General features: G+C 41.2%; 2 protein-coding genes across 2 annotated transcripts in view; one reads left to right on the top strand and one right to left on the bottom strand.

Moving 5' to 3' along the window:
* Positions 1 to 3,743, top strand: part of Nemf (nuclear export mediator factor) — a 51,568-nt gene extending 47,825 nt beyond the window's left edge. Inside the window, exons 29-33 of the mRNA XM_051195917.1 lie at positions 688 to 720; positions 2,430 to 2,530; positions 2,630 to 2,673; positions 2,759 to 2,838; positions 3,053 to 3,743. Of these exons, the coding sequence (XP_051051874.1) occupies positions 688 to 720; positions 2,430 to 2,530; positions 2,630 to 2,673; positions 2,759 to 2,838; positions 3,053 to 3,130 (336 nt within the window). The 3' untranslated portion in view covers positions 3,131 to 3,743. The remainder of the gene's footprint in view (positions 1 to 687; positions 721 to 2,429; positions 2,531 to 2,629; positions 2,674 to 2,758; positions 2,839 to 3,052) is intronic.
* A 416-nt stretch (positions 3,744 to 4,159) lies between these two features.
* Klhdc2 (kelch domain containing 2) lies at positions 4,160 to 16,335 on the bottom strand. Its single transcript, XM_051195920.1, has 13 exons — positions 15,898 to 16,335; positions 12,870 to 12,949; positions 11,503 to 11,620; positions 9,743 to 9,858; positions 9,395 to 9,476; positions 8,995 to 9,078; positions 8,143 to 8,223; positions 8,008 to 8,066; positions 6,743 to 6,852; positions 6,363 to 6,435; positions 5,335 to 5,422; positions 4,564 to 4,616; positions 4,160 to 4,469 (listed from the first exon to the last, which is right to left on the bottom strand). The coding sequence occupies exons 1-13, from the start codon at positions 16,048 to 16,050 to the stop codon at positions 4,346 to 4,348; spliced, it is 1,221 nt and encodes a 406-aa protein (XP_051051877.1). The 5' UTR covers positions 16,051 to 16,335; the 3' UTR covers positions 4,160 to 4,345.
* Between the last annotated feature and the right edge of the window lie 964 nt (positions 16,336 to 17,299).

Raw genomic sequence — 17,299 nt, 5'->3', positions numbered from 1 at the left:
TGACTGGTGGTGGTGCACACCTTTAATGCCAGCACTGGGAGGCAGAGACAGGAGGATCTCTGAGTATGAGGCCACCCTGATCTACAGAGTGAGTTCCAGGACAGCCAGGGCTGAGAAACCCTGCCTCAGGCTTGGGGGCATGACCACATAAACAAACAAACATACATACATACATACATACATACATACATATTCATGTAGCAGGGACTGATCATAAACTTGCAGTTGCAGAGTGAGCTTGTACTGCCTCAGCGTCTCAGGTGCTGGGATTATGAGAGTGTGCTACAGAACCTACAGCTATCCTGACCTTGAAATTTTAGCCTGCAGACCTGTTAAATGTAAATTTATTTTAAAAATTGTGCATTCTGAAGTCTCTTGATACAACAGCCTAAAAAGACTGAGACTAGTTTGTCTCCAAATAGGTATTGTCCACAATGTCGGCATATATTTTAAGTAAAAGATTTTGTCACACTGGCTAAAAAAAAACTTTCTGTTTCAAATGACAATGCTTTCTAAAGTATTAAATACGTGCATACTAATCCACTTTAAGAGTCTTAGTGGACCCAAGGGGTATTCTTCAGCTCCTGTTATGAGTTATACAACAGCCTTATTATATCAGGTTTTTCTGCTTGTGGCTTATTGGTACAAAGTTTCATAGCTGACTTTAATCTTTATGTTTGGACCTAGGAAGAGCACGATCTGGACCAGCAGGGAAATGAGGTATGATTTGAGTGGGGTTTCTACTCCATCTCACTGTCCTCTTTGCCAGAACATCTAATACTACGCAGGCTCTGCAGCCCCTATATGGGTTTGAGGTATCATCCAAGATATATATAACTGTGCAGATCTGAAATTATTCTTTTGTAGCCCTGGCTGTCCTGGAACTTGCTATATGTTCTTGAAATGTCTTGAACTCAAAAGATCACCTGTCTCTGCCTCCTTGTGTACACCACCATAGCTAGCCTGAAAATATTCTTTATCGCTCCCTTCCTTTGTGTTGAAGCATTATTATTTATGGAGATAATAATCACTTTTTAAAGTAATTTGTAAATTACTTTTAAAGTTTATCACCAAGTATTTGCCTTTGTAGCTAGTCTACAACGAGAATTAGCTTAAGGAGTTTTGAAATTTCTCCTTAAGAACAGAGATGTCTCAGTAGTTAAGGGCACTGGCTGCCTTTTCAGAGAAGCTGAGTTCAGTTCCCAGCCTCTACATGGGCCACTCAAAACCAGCTATAGCTTTAGCTTTAGGAGATTTGATGCCCTGTTCTAGTCTCCATGGGAACACACATACATGGCACACTTTCTGATACATAAACACACATACATATTTTTTAAAAAGACAGAGTCAGGTGGATGTCTGTGAGTTTGAGGCCAGCCTGGTCAGTGAGAAAGTTCCAGAACAGCCTCCAAAGCTACAGAAAAACCCTGTCTCCAAAAAAAAAAGAAAAAAAGGAGAGGGAAAGAAGCTTAGATTTTTCTCAATTTTGACACTGTTCACATTTTTGGCAAGTATGATCCTTTGTTGCCAGGCCTGTGTAACATATAAGTTAATTAAACAATACCCTTTAATCCCAGCACGTGGGAGGCAGAAGCACGTGAATCTCTATGTTCAAGGCCAGCCTGGTCTACAAAGCTACACAGAGAAACTCTTTGTCTGGAGGGAAAAAATACCCTGGACCTAATCCATTAGAGGCCATTCCTTTCTATCTGAAAGCCAAAACTATTCCTAGATACTGGTGAATCTTCTATAGCGGGACAAAGTCCCCGGTTCAGAATTATTGGTCTAGCTCAAGTGTGGCAGCACTTGAGACAGAAGGTGGGTAGATTATCTGTGAGTTGGTCTACAATAATGAATTCTGGAACAGCAAGAACTACACAATGAGACTATTCTGTCTCGTGAAGCAGCTCAGTCTGTAAAGTGCTTGCCATGCACACACGAGGATCTGAATCCTCAGCACACACATGAAAGACACTACAGAAGTGGAAACAAGAGGCTCTCTGGAGCTTGCTGACCAGCTAGGCTTGCCCAGCCTGTGAACTCTGAGTTCAGTAAGAGACTTAAGTAAGTTGAAGATTAATTAATAGCCTATACATGAAAAAGAAAAGTCACTGATCTAGCGCATGTTGAAATCTGTTTCCTTGTGACAGCCTTAAACTCCTTGTAGTTATTAGTGTTGGTTTGAGTCCACAGTAGCTTCTCTGCAGCTTAGTTGCAATGTAGCATCTGTCATCCTCTTTCTAGGTAATTAAATGGTGCTTTGAAAACTGTTTCCATTGTTGCATATTGTAGGCTAAGTTGTAAGGAGTATATATTTAACATTACATTTCAGTTCTTTGTAACTCTAAAGCGGTCAGATTGTATTTGTCAGAAAAAGCTAAAGTACAGTATAAATTCCTTTTATAATTGTCTTTATTTTCCTCTTTTAGGAAAATCTGTTTGATTCTTTGACAGGGCAGCCACATCCTGAAGATGTACTAATGTTTGCTATTCCAATATGTGCTCCTTATACCACCATGACAAATTATAAGTAAGTCAACCATTATTTCACTTATAATAGCTGCCATATGCCTTTATGACTCTCTTTTCGATCTCCCCATAGTAACTCATACTTTTTTTTTTTTTTAAGGTACAAAGTGAAACTTACTCCTGGAGTTCAGAAAAAGGGAAAAGGTAACAGGACTTTTTTTAAAATTGTGATTTTAAAATAATTTTAGTGACTGAACCAGAAGTACATTCTTTAGCTCTCTATTTACAGCTGCAAAAACGGCCTTGAATAGTTTCATGCATTCCAAAGAAGCAACAGCAAGAGAAAAAGACTTATTCCGCAGTGTGAAGGTAAAGTTTCCCTTCAGAACTCTGATGACTGATGGTCTGATGAAGATCTTTTCTGTTGCCTTGATGCAGAGCTTCTTACTAGGAGCCATACATATAATCAAATCAGCTCAGCAAAGTTATAAATGCCTTTCTTCTGATAGTAGAATAGGTACAATTATCTGAAACATGACTTACTAAATGGGACATGGAATCATTAAGCACTTTTCTTTTTTAGGACACAGATTTATCAAGAAACATTCCTGGCAAAGTGAAAGTGTCCGCACCTAATCTTCTTCATGTAAAAAGAAAATAGCTGAAATGAACTCCTGAAACACTGTGAAGAGCCAATTTTATAGCCTTTGGAAGTTCAAAGATGCAAACTTATTAATAGGACTTCCACATTTACAAATGAACACATTGCCTTGCTATATCACCAAAAGGACTTAAGATTTTTTTTCAAGTTTTATATGTATATACATATATAAACTATTACAATAGTATTTCCTAGAATATTTGTTAAATGATACACACCTGTAATTGTTCTGCATTTTATTGACATTCTTGAGGTTTCATTTAATGATGTAAAGCCCTGAAGTGGCTCAACTGCATTAACTACTGGCCTGGAGGTTTACTGTATAGAACATCTAATACACACATTACAATCAATCGTAGGGGGGCTTTGTTTGCTTTTTGGGGGCAAGTAACATTTAGTGTTTGACAATTGTTTCTGTGCATTCATATACATCACCTTCTACCCTGATCTCTCCCTTTTAATGTCATTCAGTTGTGTGCCATATTCTTTCCATCAAATGTCTTACCTATTAGATTATCAGAAGTGCATTTTTTTTTTAGGTTTATCACTAAAGATTCCTGGTCCAGTTTTCTTCTCTCTCCTACCAGAACAGAGAATAAAATCATACATTTTATCTCTCTTCCTTGGTAAGGTACATACTGCCACTTCTTAATTAGCTCGATAGTAAACATGACCACCTATTCCAGGATTGTATCAACACATTAAGATTGAAATACTAAGTTAATTGTAACTTGGGCTATATAATACATACAACTCTTTCACTCCCACTGCCGCACCATTGCCTCACACCCAGTGTGAGAGAGCAGCATATTTGAGTCCTAGCACTTGAGAGGTGGGGGCTAGAGTATTACTGATTCAAGACCAGCCTTGGCTATTTACGTACAAGGCTAAAAGTGTACCATTTCCAGTTTCTACAGACACATTACATCCAAATTATCAAAAGACAAATGTAAAAAATGTTATACCCATTCTTGGTATAAAAAGATAATGCAGTGATTTTTTTTTTTCTTTTTAACAATGGACAGGTACTGGTGTTAAATACATTTATTGTAAACTTTAGACACAAAAATAAGTTCTCTAGGCCATTCACATGCACATAAAACCCAGAAAGCTGCAAACTACAACAATGCATATAGTTATACAAAGGATGCCAGTCTGTGACAAATAGAGGGTTGTTTTCCATGCAAGTAGGTGAGAATTATTATCTATGGGGCCTTATGATCCAGAAGTGTTGTTACTACCGAACCTCTGATTAACACTGTGAAGTAGGTGTTTTGGAAGGCAGTTCCATGAGTTGGCTAGCATTTCTTTAAAGCAAATGACTGCTTCTAAGCTTAGCCTAAAAGTAGACAAGGAAAGAAAAAAAAGTTTGCATTAGCTTGAATGAAGATTCATTATTGCCTTTAAATACCAAGTGCCTGATAAGAACTTACCGTACAAGAGATTTTGGCTGAACTGAAAATATAAGCACTTCATTACTGTGTGCCTGGAAGAAAAGAGCGTGTTAGAACACAAATGCTGAAAGCAGGCTGCTGCGGTGCAAGGCAGGAAGACTGCACGCACCAAGTCCTAAACAGCGGGGACAGGAGCTGCACCCAAAGCCAGGAAAATGCTCAGGTGAAGTGCTCCTAGCATTCACAGGCCTTGTGTCCAGTCCTAAGCATCACAGAAAAGTGGAGAGAGATGGCTCAGCTGTCTGCTCCTCCTGAGGACCCGAGTTTAGTTCACAGTACCACCTTGGGGCTGTTTGTAACCCCAGCTCTAGTGGGAGCTAATATCCTCTTTTGGTTTTCCTGAGAACTGTATGCACACAGACATACATGCAGACAAAACACCAATAATACGAGTTTTGTTTTTTGTTTTAATAAAAACAAAAGCAGACAGGCAGTAGTGGTGCAGCCCTTTAATCCCAACACTTAGGAGGCAGAAGTAGGCGGATGCCTGAGTTTAAGACTAGCCTGATTTACAGAGAAGAGTTCCAGAATAGGGCTACACAAAGAAACCCTGTCTCTAAAAATTAATTTAAAAAGCCCAGCAAGGTTCACCTGATAAAGGCTCTTGTCACCATGGATGACAACCTGAGTTAGATTCCCAAGACCCTCATGATGGATGGACAGAACTAACTACAAGTATTGTCCTCATCCCACAGCACACACCAGCATAGAGAAACACGTAATGTTCATTAGCAGTAAAGGTGTACTTACAGCTCTGTGATGGACTAGCAGATTGTTTGCACAACCGCCAAAGACAATTACTTCTCCTTCATCACTTGCACATGCTGTATGCCATAACCTGCATGTGAAACAAAAGCTTCAGTTCAGTGTAACTCAAAAGTCCAAACTGAGCACTTTAAACTACATTCAGCCCAAATATGCTAAGAAATCCAATTTCAAGTAAAAGGAGCCTTTTAATAAGGCTGGCCTTGGTGTCACACACCTCCACACTGAAGTGGAGGGTGGATCTCTTAAGTCTGAGGCCAATCTGAGCTACATAATGTGGGATTTTAACCGAACAATCTAGGTCTTTGTTAGCAATAAGTCTTATGGGGACTAATCAGTGGCAGGTGAGTTGGCCTTGCACAGTGCAGCCAGACTGCAGTAAATTACTAAAGTTCTCCACCCCGGATAACTCTGTGGAAGGGTCATTTCTACCAAAGGTCTCAGCAAAAGACTATACTTGGATTAGAAGCTTAGATAAAGAAATGGAGGCTAACGTACTTTAAAAAAATCACTTCAAAATACCAATGCCTAAGTATGTAACTGCCTGTAGCAATTCCTTTGGAGACTAAAAAGACTATCCCATCAGTTTGTCGGTGTCTCATGTAGCCCAGAGCCCTTGATCTGCTGCTCCTCCTGCTTCTGGCTTCTAAGGGCTGCATTACAGGCATGTGCCTACTCACCCAGTAATTTTTTTTCCCCTGCCTTTCAAAAAGTTTTACTTAACCTTTCTTGAATAATGCTACTACAAACCATGAACAATTCTTGTTTGATTTTTTTTTTTTCCATGTACATTAACAGTTTTCCTCATAACAGACCATGGAAAAGCAATCTTTGGACACTCAGGTAATGTTGGTTGGTCTTCTTTTGGGAAGTATATTAAACCTTAATGAGTACCAGATTTTCTTAAGAAAGTTGGATAAAATCCAGCCAAAGCATCACTTCTCACCAATCTTTTATACTCATGGGACTTATAAATTAATTGTAAGAAATTATACCTTTTGGGTAGTTCATACCTTGGCTTTTCGGTATAAGGATGATTAAACTGAATCCATTCATTTTTACTGATGCAGTAAGTCCAGGCATCACCTAATTAAACAAAGAAAAGGCTATGAAGTGTGTTCTTTCTGACAGTCTTGACACAAAGAGCACAGCTTTCTCAAGAAACACATTGAGTTAAATCCTATTCCCTGTTCTCTGTGGTTACAGAAGTAAGGCCTCTCTAAGTGCTCAAAGTCATTTGTTTTAACCAGGCAGAATGGATTTAGGTCATAATATATACAATTGTAAGGTGTTACAGAGTCAGCAGGGACACAGCTAGAATTGAATTTCCGTGAATAATACACTTCTAATGCATAACTGAGACATGACAATAAGATGTACTTAAAAGACTCACTTAGTGGCTGCTTTTCAGTGGTAAATCCTCCAAAGAGAAAAAGATGATCTGAAGAGACTGGTGTCAGTGAGTGCCAGGAACGCCCAACAGGGCATATGCCTTGTGGAATTCTAAAAATAACAAGCAGAGTTATACTGTGGCTAGTGTCTGGGAAATAACTCACTCAATAAAGTGCTTGAGAATATGAGTTCTATCAGCAAAACCCACATATTATTTAAAAAGGGGTGGGGGAGCAGATGTGATGCATGCTTGCAATCCCATTGCTGGGGAGATGAACCCCTGGAGTATGCTGGCCTGTCCTACTAGGCAAATCCCAAGCCAGGGAGAGACCATGTCTCAAAAGGAAAACAGATTCACATTCAGAATCCCAGCACTTGGAAGGCTGAGACGGAAGACTTCCACAAGTTTGAGAGGAACTTAGGCTATGTACTAAGTTCCATGCTAACCTGTACTTCAGAGTAAGAACCTGTCACAAGAACAAAAACTTACCCCAAAATAAAAAAGGTGGACACCACTAAGTATATCAGAGACTATACTTCAGTCTCTACATGCACCCATAATCAACCTTACACAAAAATCTACTTTAAACCAGATACCACAGAGAAATGTTGAGGATTTCTTTTAAAATGTATATGGGTTATTAGATAAAGAAAACTTGAGAAAGACTTCCTGGGGTCTCAGGAAGTGGCTTAGCAGGGAAACTGCCAGAAAAGCACGAGGGCCATTCAGATCCCCAGCACCTATCCACCTGTAAGTGCATGTAGTGCCATTGAGTGGCGTTTAGAAGGCCACAGTGAGTTCCTCTAAGCAAGCAGGCTAGCCAGCCATATTGGTGGGCTCTCGGTTTAGCTGAGAAGCTCCTTCCTCAATGAATACAGTATACAATGTTTGAAGATCCCTGATGTCAGCTTTGGACCTATATACCCCTATACACACAACATGTACCCACACAAACATACATTATGTATGCACATTTTATATCCAGACACATGCTTAAAAAGAAACCTCTCAGTATTAACTACATACTTTATATTGAGCTATGTTCTCTGAAGGCTGAATCAACTTTAGACTTTTTCTTTTCAGCAAACATTACCAGGCACATAATTAAGGAAACTGGAAATAAAATTCCTTCCTTAAGGACCCCAGTAATCATGTTTATTTAGAATCCAAATTATAGAAACTGGAAGCATATACTACTGGGGGATGGGGATAGGGTCTGAAATGTATTTTGGAAAACTTTTCTAAATATCTAAGGTAATACCTACAATTCATTCCACTCCCATGTATCCAGATTAAGACAGTGGAGATCATTCATTCTAGCATCCTAAAAAAGAGTTAAGTAAGCAATTACCATTTGAGGCATCCAAAAGCAAGCCATTAAAAACTGTTTCTAAACTCACTCTGTATCTGCCACCAAACACAAAGCCCATGTTTCCAACAGTTGCACAGGCGTGGGCAGCACGAGGTGAAGGTGCTTTTCCCTATTAAAAAGGTATAAAGCAGCATTATAAACTTTATAAACAGGGAAAATATCAATCTTTTCTGAGTATCACAGAACCAAACTATGCCAGATATTCAGATATTTAAAGGTCAAAGTACACATTTATTGACAGCAACAGTAATAGAAGCTGATACTACAACTGACCACTTTAATATTTCTGGGACTGTTACTAAATGAGTGAGTATGTCAGAATAGTTGCTTAAAAAAAAAAGACTGGGGGCTGGAAAGATGGCACAGTGGTTAAGAGCAGTGACTGCTCTTCCAGAGGACCCAGGTTCAATTCCCAACACCCACATGGCAGCTCATAACTAATTCCAATTCCAAACCCACACTCACGGCAAAATACCAATGCACATAAAATAAAAATAGAAAAGTTTTTTAAAAAAGTAAAAACAAAAGACTGGCACTTTAAAAGGAAAGAAATTTAATCTTTAACGCTCAATTTAGTTAACTAGCAAATGAAGGTACAACATAGACTTATATGTTTTGTTTTTCAAGACAGGGTTTCTCTGTGTAACAGCCCTAGCTGTCCTGGAACTCACCCTCAGAGATCCACCTGCCTTTGCCTCCCAAGTGCTGGAATTAAAGGTGTGTGCTACCACCACCCAACCAGACTCTTTACATATTTGTTAAACTTCTGAGGCTTGTACTCTTTGAAGAATACAAGAAAACAAGAATGAACTGTCAGTTTCAGGCCCCTCCCAACTCTGGTTTAGCTCTCTTAAGTGCACTTCATTCTTCAGTGACTCACCGTGGTGATGGGCTGGCTCCAGGCAAATGTTTCAGTGTCTAAAATATGTACATGATCATTCCATCCTCTTGGATGACTTGAATTCTACAGAAGAGAATCTGCATTATTTTACAAATACTGTTATAAAAGTATTTAACCCTTGCTTGCCTGGTTTATTAATAAGTAAAGTGAACACATCTGCTAGTGAATGTAAAATGATTTCTGGGCTAGTATAGTAGGGTGACTCAGCTGGTATTGCTAGCACCCTGATGCCCTAAGTTGAATCCCAAATTGTCCTGACTTCGAAACAGTGTCTCACTTACACTAAGGCATGCACTCACAAACACAAAATTAAATTTTCAAAATAGAATGTATTTTCAACGTACTAAGTAGGCCATATGCAATGTGAACCTTCACTTACCCAAAAAGATGTTTCATCAAATTCAAAAGTTCCCAATACTTTATCTTCAGGTAAATATCCATACCCTCCAAAAAATATTAACCTGTTTGATATAGAACCAAAACAAAAAGAAATCAGTATCTGTCAACTAGGCCATAGGATACTTTAAATCTTGATATCTGGAATTAGTTGAATACAGTAGAGTATATGAAAATGTTATTCAACTAGCTTTTAGGTGCTACGTTAGATGGACTCATGTATTAATTTACTATGTGATGTGCTCTATGCTTATTTATAATGCTGACTAAGGTACTTATAGAGTAACTACATTCTGCACAAAAGGCCAATCCTATAGTGCTTCAAACATACTTGTTTTTATATACCCAGACACCAAGTTTGTCCTTTGATGATGGAGGAATTCCTTGGCAATCAATTCTTTCCCACTGTAACACTCTGTCTGCAGACCTTGAATCCAGCATGTAGAACTGTCAGAAGCAATGATTTCCGTTAGTTTTTGTTACATAGAAAACTCAACATCGGCATTTGTTTTAAACTGTATTTTGTGATAAAGGTACCATCTAACTCAGTGCCAAGACTGGATGCTACACTGTTCTTTGTCTAGATTATGAATTTACAACAGAATGTAAAGTTTGGTTTTTTTGTTTTTTTTTAATTCTATTTATATTTTATGTATGAGTGCTCTGCATGTAAACCTCCATGCCAGAAGAGGGCATCAAATCCTGTTACAGATGGGTTGTGAGCTACCATGTGGTTGCTGAGAATTGAACTAAAAACTTCTGGAAGAGCAGCCTGACATGGGTTTGATTCCTAGTACCTACATGGCAGCTTACAACAGTCTACAACTCTAGTTCTAGGGGATCTAATACCCTCTTCTGGCCTCCACAGCCCCAAGGCACACAAATGGTGCAGACATACACACAGACAAAACACTCATATGCATAAAAGTAAATCTTGAAAAAAAGAAAGAGGTTAAATACTGGCCTTAGAACTCGAATCCAGGTAACACCTCACTTTTCTGAGACACCTAAGTTTCTTTCTGGTCAAATGTGAAACACTGAACTCTAGTAGCATTAGTATTCATCACTGTGTTACCCACCCTCTGGGAACCAGTTTCCTCCCTTCCAAACCTTTTCAGGAAGTATCCACTTATTTTCCTACCCATCTGCATTTGTTCATGTAAGGAAAGAAGGAATGGTCTGGAACTTAAGTGATACACACACACTCCCAGGATCTCAAAGCCACCTACATTTCCTTGAACTGTGACTTCTCACTGTTCAACTGAAGCACTTGTTCCATTCCCATCCTACAGACCCTAGATTGCAGCATTTAGTCATATTCTTTAGGCGTCTCTTCAGCACCTGAGCTCCTCAACTCAGGAGCAGCATCACCCATCCCTGACTCCAATGTCCAACTTCGTACTCTGCATGTAATGTTTACTACGTTGTGAAGTTAATGAGTTAAGAGGGCTCCACCTAAAAACTATGTGCCTTCTGAAGCTTCATCTGTCTTTTCCTGGCCTAAAAAGAACAACTGACATGTTTTTTTCCTATTTGCAAAAATCATGGACAAAAGTCAAAGCAGCATGTGTTATAGGGCAACATTAGAAAGTATTATATTACTATTTATTTCTTTCTTTTGGTTTTTCAAGTCAGGGATTCTCTGTTTAACAGTTCTGGATGTTCTGGAACTCAATTTGTAAACCACCTGCCTCTGCCTCCCAAGTACTGGAATTAAAGGTGTGTGCCACCACCACCTGGCTCCTTTTTTTAGTATTAATTTATCCCTGTGACTTTCTGGGTTCACCTTTACCATTCATTGCAAATCCTTTGTCTGAATTGTCTTTGAAAAGGCTTTCTAGTTAACATCCCCCACCACTCAGAAGAGTTAAGAGAAAAATTGAGAGCATCAAACAAGTCATTACTACACATAGGCTACTGACACTGACTTTAAGACTGATACAACACTAGAGGATATTACTATAATATACATCCACACCACAAAGTACATACTTAACTAGAGTGCACAAGTATAAGCAGAACTTTAGAAACCTGAGGTTGAAAATGGAAGGAGAAAACTGCTTAGAACCATAATCCTTCAAAAACACTAACCTTATTTGTGTTGCCTCTGGAGTGGTGTCCTCCAAACATGTACAGCACCCTGTCTACACACACAGCACAACTCCCAGACATGGAAGGGGGAACATCACCTTCAGTGTTGATTTTTCTCCTAAAATGGGGAGAGTTAGACAAGTTTTCCAGAGAATAAGAAACACAAGGCTTATTAACATCATCAGTTATTAGGCTTATTTAAATTAGGCTTATTTAAATTCTTGATCTTAAGAAATATGTTGAATTCCTCTTTTGGAAATTTTCCAGCCCTCTAAAAAGAGATTAGCAAATAGCATGTATGAACTCATTTACTATTTACAAAAATAATTGTGTAACCTTAAACCAAGCCAGGATTACCATTCTGGCTTCAAAGATAGACAATAAGATAGTACAAAAACAAGTCTTTTAAGACAAAATTTTTATGAAAGGAACTACTGGGAAACACTGTTAAGACACCCCCAAAAGGTGACCCCAGTACTGTGAGAAACCCATCCAGTTTACTAACATGTCCTTGACTCACTGTTATTGATAGGCAGAAGACCCTAAAAGACACTCAGATATCACTGGGTAATTTTTTGTTTTGTTTTTTGAGACAGGGTCTTCTTATGTAGCCCTGGCTATCCTGGAATTCACTCTGTAGACCAGGCTGGGCTCAAACTCACAAAGATCCCAAGTGGTTGGGATTAAATGTGTGTGCCATCACTGCCCAGCTCATTTTTATGTTTAAGCAGATTTTTACCAGGTGGGAAAAAACAAAAACCAAACCCTGGGCCTCATGCTGGACAGGCAAGCACTCTGCTACTCAACTACTAATGCAACCCAGAAAATACTATTCTAAAAGAGACTCTTCTCAAAACTTTTGAGCTGATAAAATTATAAACCATGCAAAAACCTAAGAATTATGACAAACTAAAGACCTCTTTTTTAAAATAACAACCCATACTTGTAACATCTTCCCACCCAGGTTCTACATCACCTACCTCAGGGTACTTTGACCAAGCCTTGATTAGAGGCTTCTGAGAGCATGACAGTGTCTGGTATGTACCAAGCTCAGTAACTAATCTAAACTGGAACAGAGAGCTTAGCACTCTTAACTACAATATTCTCATTAATTAGAATGGGTTTTCAGCTGGGCATTGTGGCTTTAATCCCAGAAGTCTGGAGGCAGATATGGGGGGGGGGGTGTCTCTGTTGAGTTCAAGGTCAGTCTGAATTACACAGTTAAGTTCTAGGACAGTTAGAACTATGCAGAGATACCCTGTCTCAAAAGAAAAGAAAGCTCCTACTCCACAGGACGGGTTTTCAACTTACTTTGCAATGTTATTTGAAGTTTATAAGCCCCCCCAACTGCCCTAATATCCAGTTACCATCTTCCAGTCTCCATGTTGTAGATCCAAAGCTCTTCTCTGGGCAGATAAAAGTCATATAATCCTCTCACTTGATTACTCTATGAAGAATAAGAAAGATTGCAAGTATACACGACTGCCATTTTCTTTTTAACTTATTTCTAATGTCTTGTGTGTATGTGATATGGGTTGTCAGCACAAGTGTCATAGTGATTATTTGAAGGTCAGGGGACAATTTTGTGAGTTAGTTCTCTCCCTCCAACTTTACTTGGCTTCTGGGGCTCAAACACAGATCATCAGGCTTATACAGTGAGGTTTTTTACCCACTGAACCACCTCCCTGCCCCAGTAACTGGTATTTTAAAGCGGCATTTTATGGAGTTTCGTATTTTACCTGAGATTCTATTTGTGACATTGATAGCTTATAGGAATGCTTAGTGCAGACAAACCTTCAGTTAAACATGTGATATAACACTTGCAAATAGTACAAGGGTCCCAGGGGAGTCCTTTAATGCAGATCCTAATGTTGTGCTGATCCCCAACCATGAAATTAATTTTTGTTAACACTTCATAATTACAACTGTGCTACTGTTATGAACTGTAACATAAATATCTGATATGCAGAATGGTCTTACACAAGCCCCAAGAGTCGTTCGACTACTGTGCTACCCACCTGATTTCAGTTCCTTGACTTCAGGTGACTTAAATGCTCTGCCCATGCTTAGATGGTGTTCTAGCCAAACTTTCCTTTCATCCACTCATTCTGAGGGCAAAACTACAACTATGCAAATACTGAGTGCGACTGTAATTTCCCTGTTCTGCTCTACTCTAGGTCCCTCCAAGTATTAACTCTAACAAAGACAAAGTTTACTATATGTCTTTAAATTTTTTTATTTACCCTTAGCATAAAGGTTATTACAAGATTTGAAAGTATAAATAATTTGCCTAGGGTTCTTTATCAAGCAGTGTTGAAACCAGGAATCTTCCTTTCACAGGAGGACTGCCTTATTGCATTCCTGGATCTCCCTGACCACTTTCTGATCATGACAAAATACAATAAAAACTATTTTTCACTGAAAATGAGTCTGGCCCAATACACTTGAATATTATCATATAGTAATGGAGCAGGCAGCCATGCAACTCTCCTTTTCCTCCTGGAGTGGTAAGAGGAGGTCACGAGACTAGAAAGCAAACAGTGGGCCAACCAGCCTGGCTGGAGTGGGGGGCGGGGTAACAAGAATTACGAATACTAGGAAGAAGCCAGATTATTGCCTCTGATAAATCTCCAAGACTTCCTGTGCCTATTCTAGGGTTCCAACCAAAGAAGTTGCCAGGAGTGATGGCACACACCTTAAATCCTAACATTGGTGGAGGCAGAGGCAGATGGATTTCTGGGAGTTTGAGGTCAGCCTGGTCGACATAGCAACTTACAGGTCAGCCAGAGCTACCGAAACCCTGTCTTTGTTTAAATGAAGGACTGCGGCTTCTGTATCACCTACTTCACTGACAGTGACTAATTTCAAGGCATTGAGACCTTATAAACCCAAAATCAGAAAATTTCCACTCTGACAACTTCCCAACATACTACGGAAGAGTCTCATTTCCAAGTCAACACTTGGGTGGTAGAAACAGAAGGATCAAGAGTTCAAAGTCAAACTCTATGACACCATGGCTCAATGCTTGTGTTTTACAAACAGAATTATGATCAACAGGTCTACCTTCCTCAAAGAGAATTTACATTTTTAAAAAAGAATAATTTTATGTGTGTAAGTTTTGCCTGCATAACTGTCCATGAATCCCCTGGTGCAGTGCCCAAAAAGGCCAGGAGGGTGTCAGATCCCCTGGGACTGGAGTTACAAACAATTGTGAGCTGCTATGTGGGCGTTAAGACTCCAGCCCAGAAATATGGCCAATGCTCTTGGAGCCAGCCATCTTTCTATCCCCAGAATGTATATTCTGATAATGGTCACTACACCTCTGCGATACCTCTGAAGTTTTGGATACCAACTCTAAAAACCTAGTCCCTGGAAGCTAGGGACAACATGATAAATTAATTAGGACTGGCAAAATAACTAATTATTAAACCAAATGAAGTTATCAGGACAGTTATCTCAAAAAATGGCTAACTGTGATCAGATCGCCAGAACCATGAGCTACACTGTTACTAGAGTCCCTAAGCAAACAGTTCCAGCACGGGTGCAGAGAATGGGATTTCAAGCCAATACTACGGGGGAGGTCATTTTAACATTAAAACGGTATTCATAGTTTTGTGGTTCAAATGGATCGACTGAGTGTAAACCAAATGAAATCCAATAACTAGAGCGTAGCGTGGAGTTCTAAAACCAGTACAACAGAACCAGTTAGTGCCGTTTTAAATAGAAGACAACAGAGCCGTGTTCCCCAGCTCGGGGTATAACCCCAAGTGTAAATGACTCTAAACAGATACCTGGTCACAACCGCCAAAGAACTGCACTCCAATTACATATGTTGTCGGGGATTCATTGGTTACTGGTGGAATTTTTTCATTTTCGTATAAGGCCTGCTGAGGGGCAATCCTTTCTCGGCTTAAGCCAGTTAAAGAAAATGGGCCTGTGTCCACACAATAGGTTGGTGGGCATCCGCACAGGTGTTGATGGCATGGCTACACACACCTTCGGGAACATTGAGTAAGCAATTCCTGTGGCCTTGGTTCACACAGTGGGCAGTCGGCTATCTGGCCCCAGCTCAGGATGAGAAAGCCTCCGTGGGTGACCTGGGCCAAAGGTATGAGTGACTCTCGCACAAGCTCGCCTCCACCCCTTTCCGTAACTTTAGGCCATAGTCACCCGCTACTCAACCCACACAACACAGCCTGGCGCTGATCGCTCCAAAGACAACAACGCGGGGGGGAGGGAGGGAACGCAGGCTGACTCATAAGTCAAGAGAGCGGTGACAACAGCCCAGGAACCCGGAGTCCACGGAGGCAGGGAAGGAAGATGCTCTCCTGAATGAACAAGAGCCGCGACTGTCGCCCCCCGCAAACGGAGCCCGCCCCGCCGCGCCGCGCTGACCTTGTAGCCGCCCCAGACGAACATGTGGCGCCCATCGCTGACGGCGACGTGGCCGCTGCGCTCGGCCGGGCAGGCCAGCTCCATGGCCTCGTAGTTCTCGAAGGCCGGGCCTGGCATGTCGTCCGCTCGAGCATCCTCGTTGCCATCAGCCATCTTGAGGCTGCAGGGCTGTGCACCAGGACCGCTCCGGCCCCGCAGGCGGCAGACAAAGGAAAGCCGAGCAGCGGACCGCGGCGCGCAGCCAGCGCTGGCGACCCGCCTCCCCTGCGCTGCGCTTCCACCTCCCGGCCGAGCGCTCAGGCGCGCGCGGGCAGCGGCCGCGGGTGTCGCGGGGACCGCGGGGCCACCGGACCTGGCGCTGAGCGGGAGAGCGGCCGACACGGCTCGCACTCGCAGCCCGCCCCGCCTCCAGCCACTAGGGCCTTGTTTACGCCTCCGCCGGAAGTCGCCCTGCCTACCCTGCCGCGCGCTCCGGAAGCGGGATCGCCCCCCGCCCACCGTTGGTCCTCCAGGGGTCGGTTCCTCCCACCTCCCGCTGCTCCGGGCCTAGACAGTTCCTAAGCCGCCAACAGAACACACTTGGAGAAGAAGGCGAATCCCAGCCTCACACTTAGGGCTTCTGATAAGGCCAAATGAAAATTACGAGTTATTTAAACCCAGTCCCTCGCCTATAAAATAAGGCTCTGGGAAAACACTTCAGGTTCCTCATCGAAATTGTGTCCCTCAATTCTGCTCATCTTTTTCTTTTCTCTCTTCATTTAGGATTGCCACAAGAGCAATATACACTGAACAAAAACAAAAAAAGCTTTTTTTCATTGACACTCCGCCCAGATGTGCTTGCTGAAACTCAGAATTAAGGGCCCGGAGTGGTTCCCGAAGGACTCATGTTCCAGCACTTGGAAAACAGAGGCTTGAAGAGCCAGAGTTCATCGTTCTCGTAAAGTTTGAGGACTCCCTCACAGAAGTGCCCTGCTGCTTGAGTTTTAGTTCATTCTGGTTGCAGTCAAGTTGACAACTGAGATTAGCCATCACACCACATAAAGTGAAAAGTAGGGGACAGGTGCAACAAAGTTGTCCTCTGCCCACCATTGTGGCATGAGCATACCTGCTCCACTCCAATACTAAATTTAACGGATTAAAATAGGTAATAATAATAAGGCATAGAGCCATTGGGAAAGACACCCAACCTCTGTCCACACACAGAGAGAGAGAGAGAGAGAGAGAGAGAGAGAGAGAGAGAGAGAGAGAAAGAGAGAGAGAGAGAGAGAGAGAGAGAGAGAGCACTGAGCACCTACACACACATGCACACACAGAAGTTAATGGAAATGTTTTAAAATGAAAAAGATACTAATATTGAAGGAAAAGAATCTGGCTGAGCAGAGTATATTTGGGGCCTCAACAG

Source organism: Phodopus roborovskii, unplaced genomic scaffold, assembly GCF_943737965.1.
Source record: "Phodopus roborovskii unplaced genomic scaffold, PHOROB, whole genome shotgun sequence".
Taxonomy (NCBI): Eukaryota; Metazoa; Chordata; class Mammalia; order Rodentia; family Cricetidae; genus Phodopus; species Phodopus roborovskii.
This window is presented reverse-complemented; position numbering and strand designations above follow the sequence as displayed.

Excerpts from the sequence above, each read along its gene's own strand:
- Klhdc2 (XM_051195920.1), bottom strand. The coding sequence starts at position 16,050 with ATGGCTGATGGCAACGAGGATGCTCGAGCGGACGACATGCCAGGCCCG. Across the intron at positions 9,859-11,502 it reads CCAGAGGCAACACAAATAAG|TTCTACATGCTGGATTCAAG; the intron begins GTTAGTGTTTTT and ends TGCTTCTGACAG. Across the intron at positions 6,436-6,742 it reads CACTGAAAAGCAGCCACTAA|GTGATGCCTGGACTTACTGC; the intron begins GTGAGTCTTTTA and ends TTGTTTAATTAG.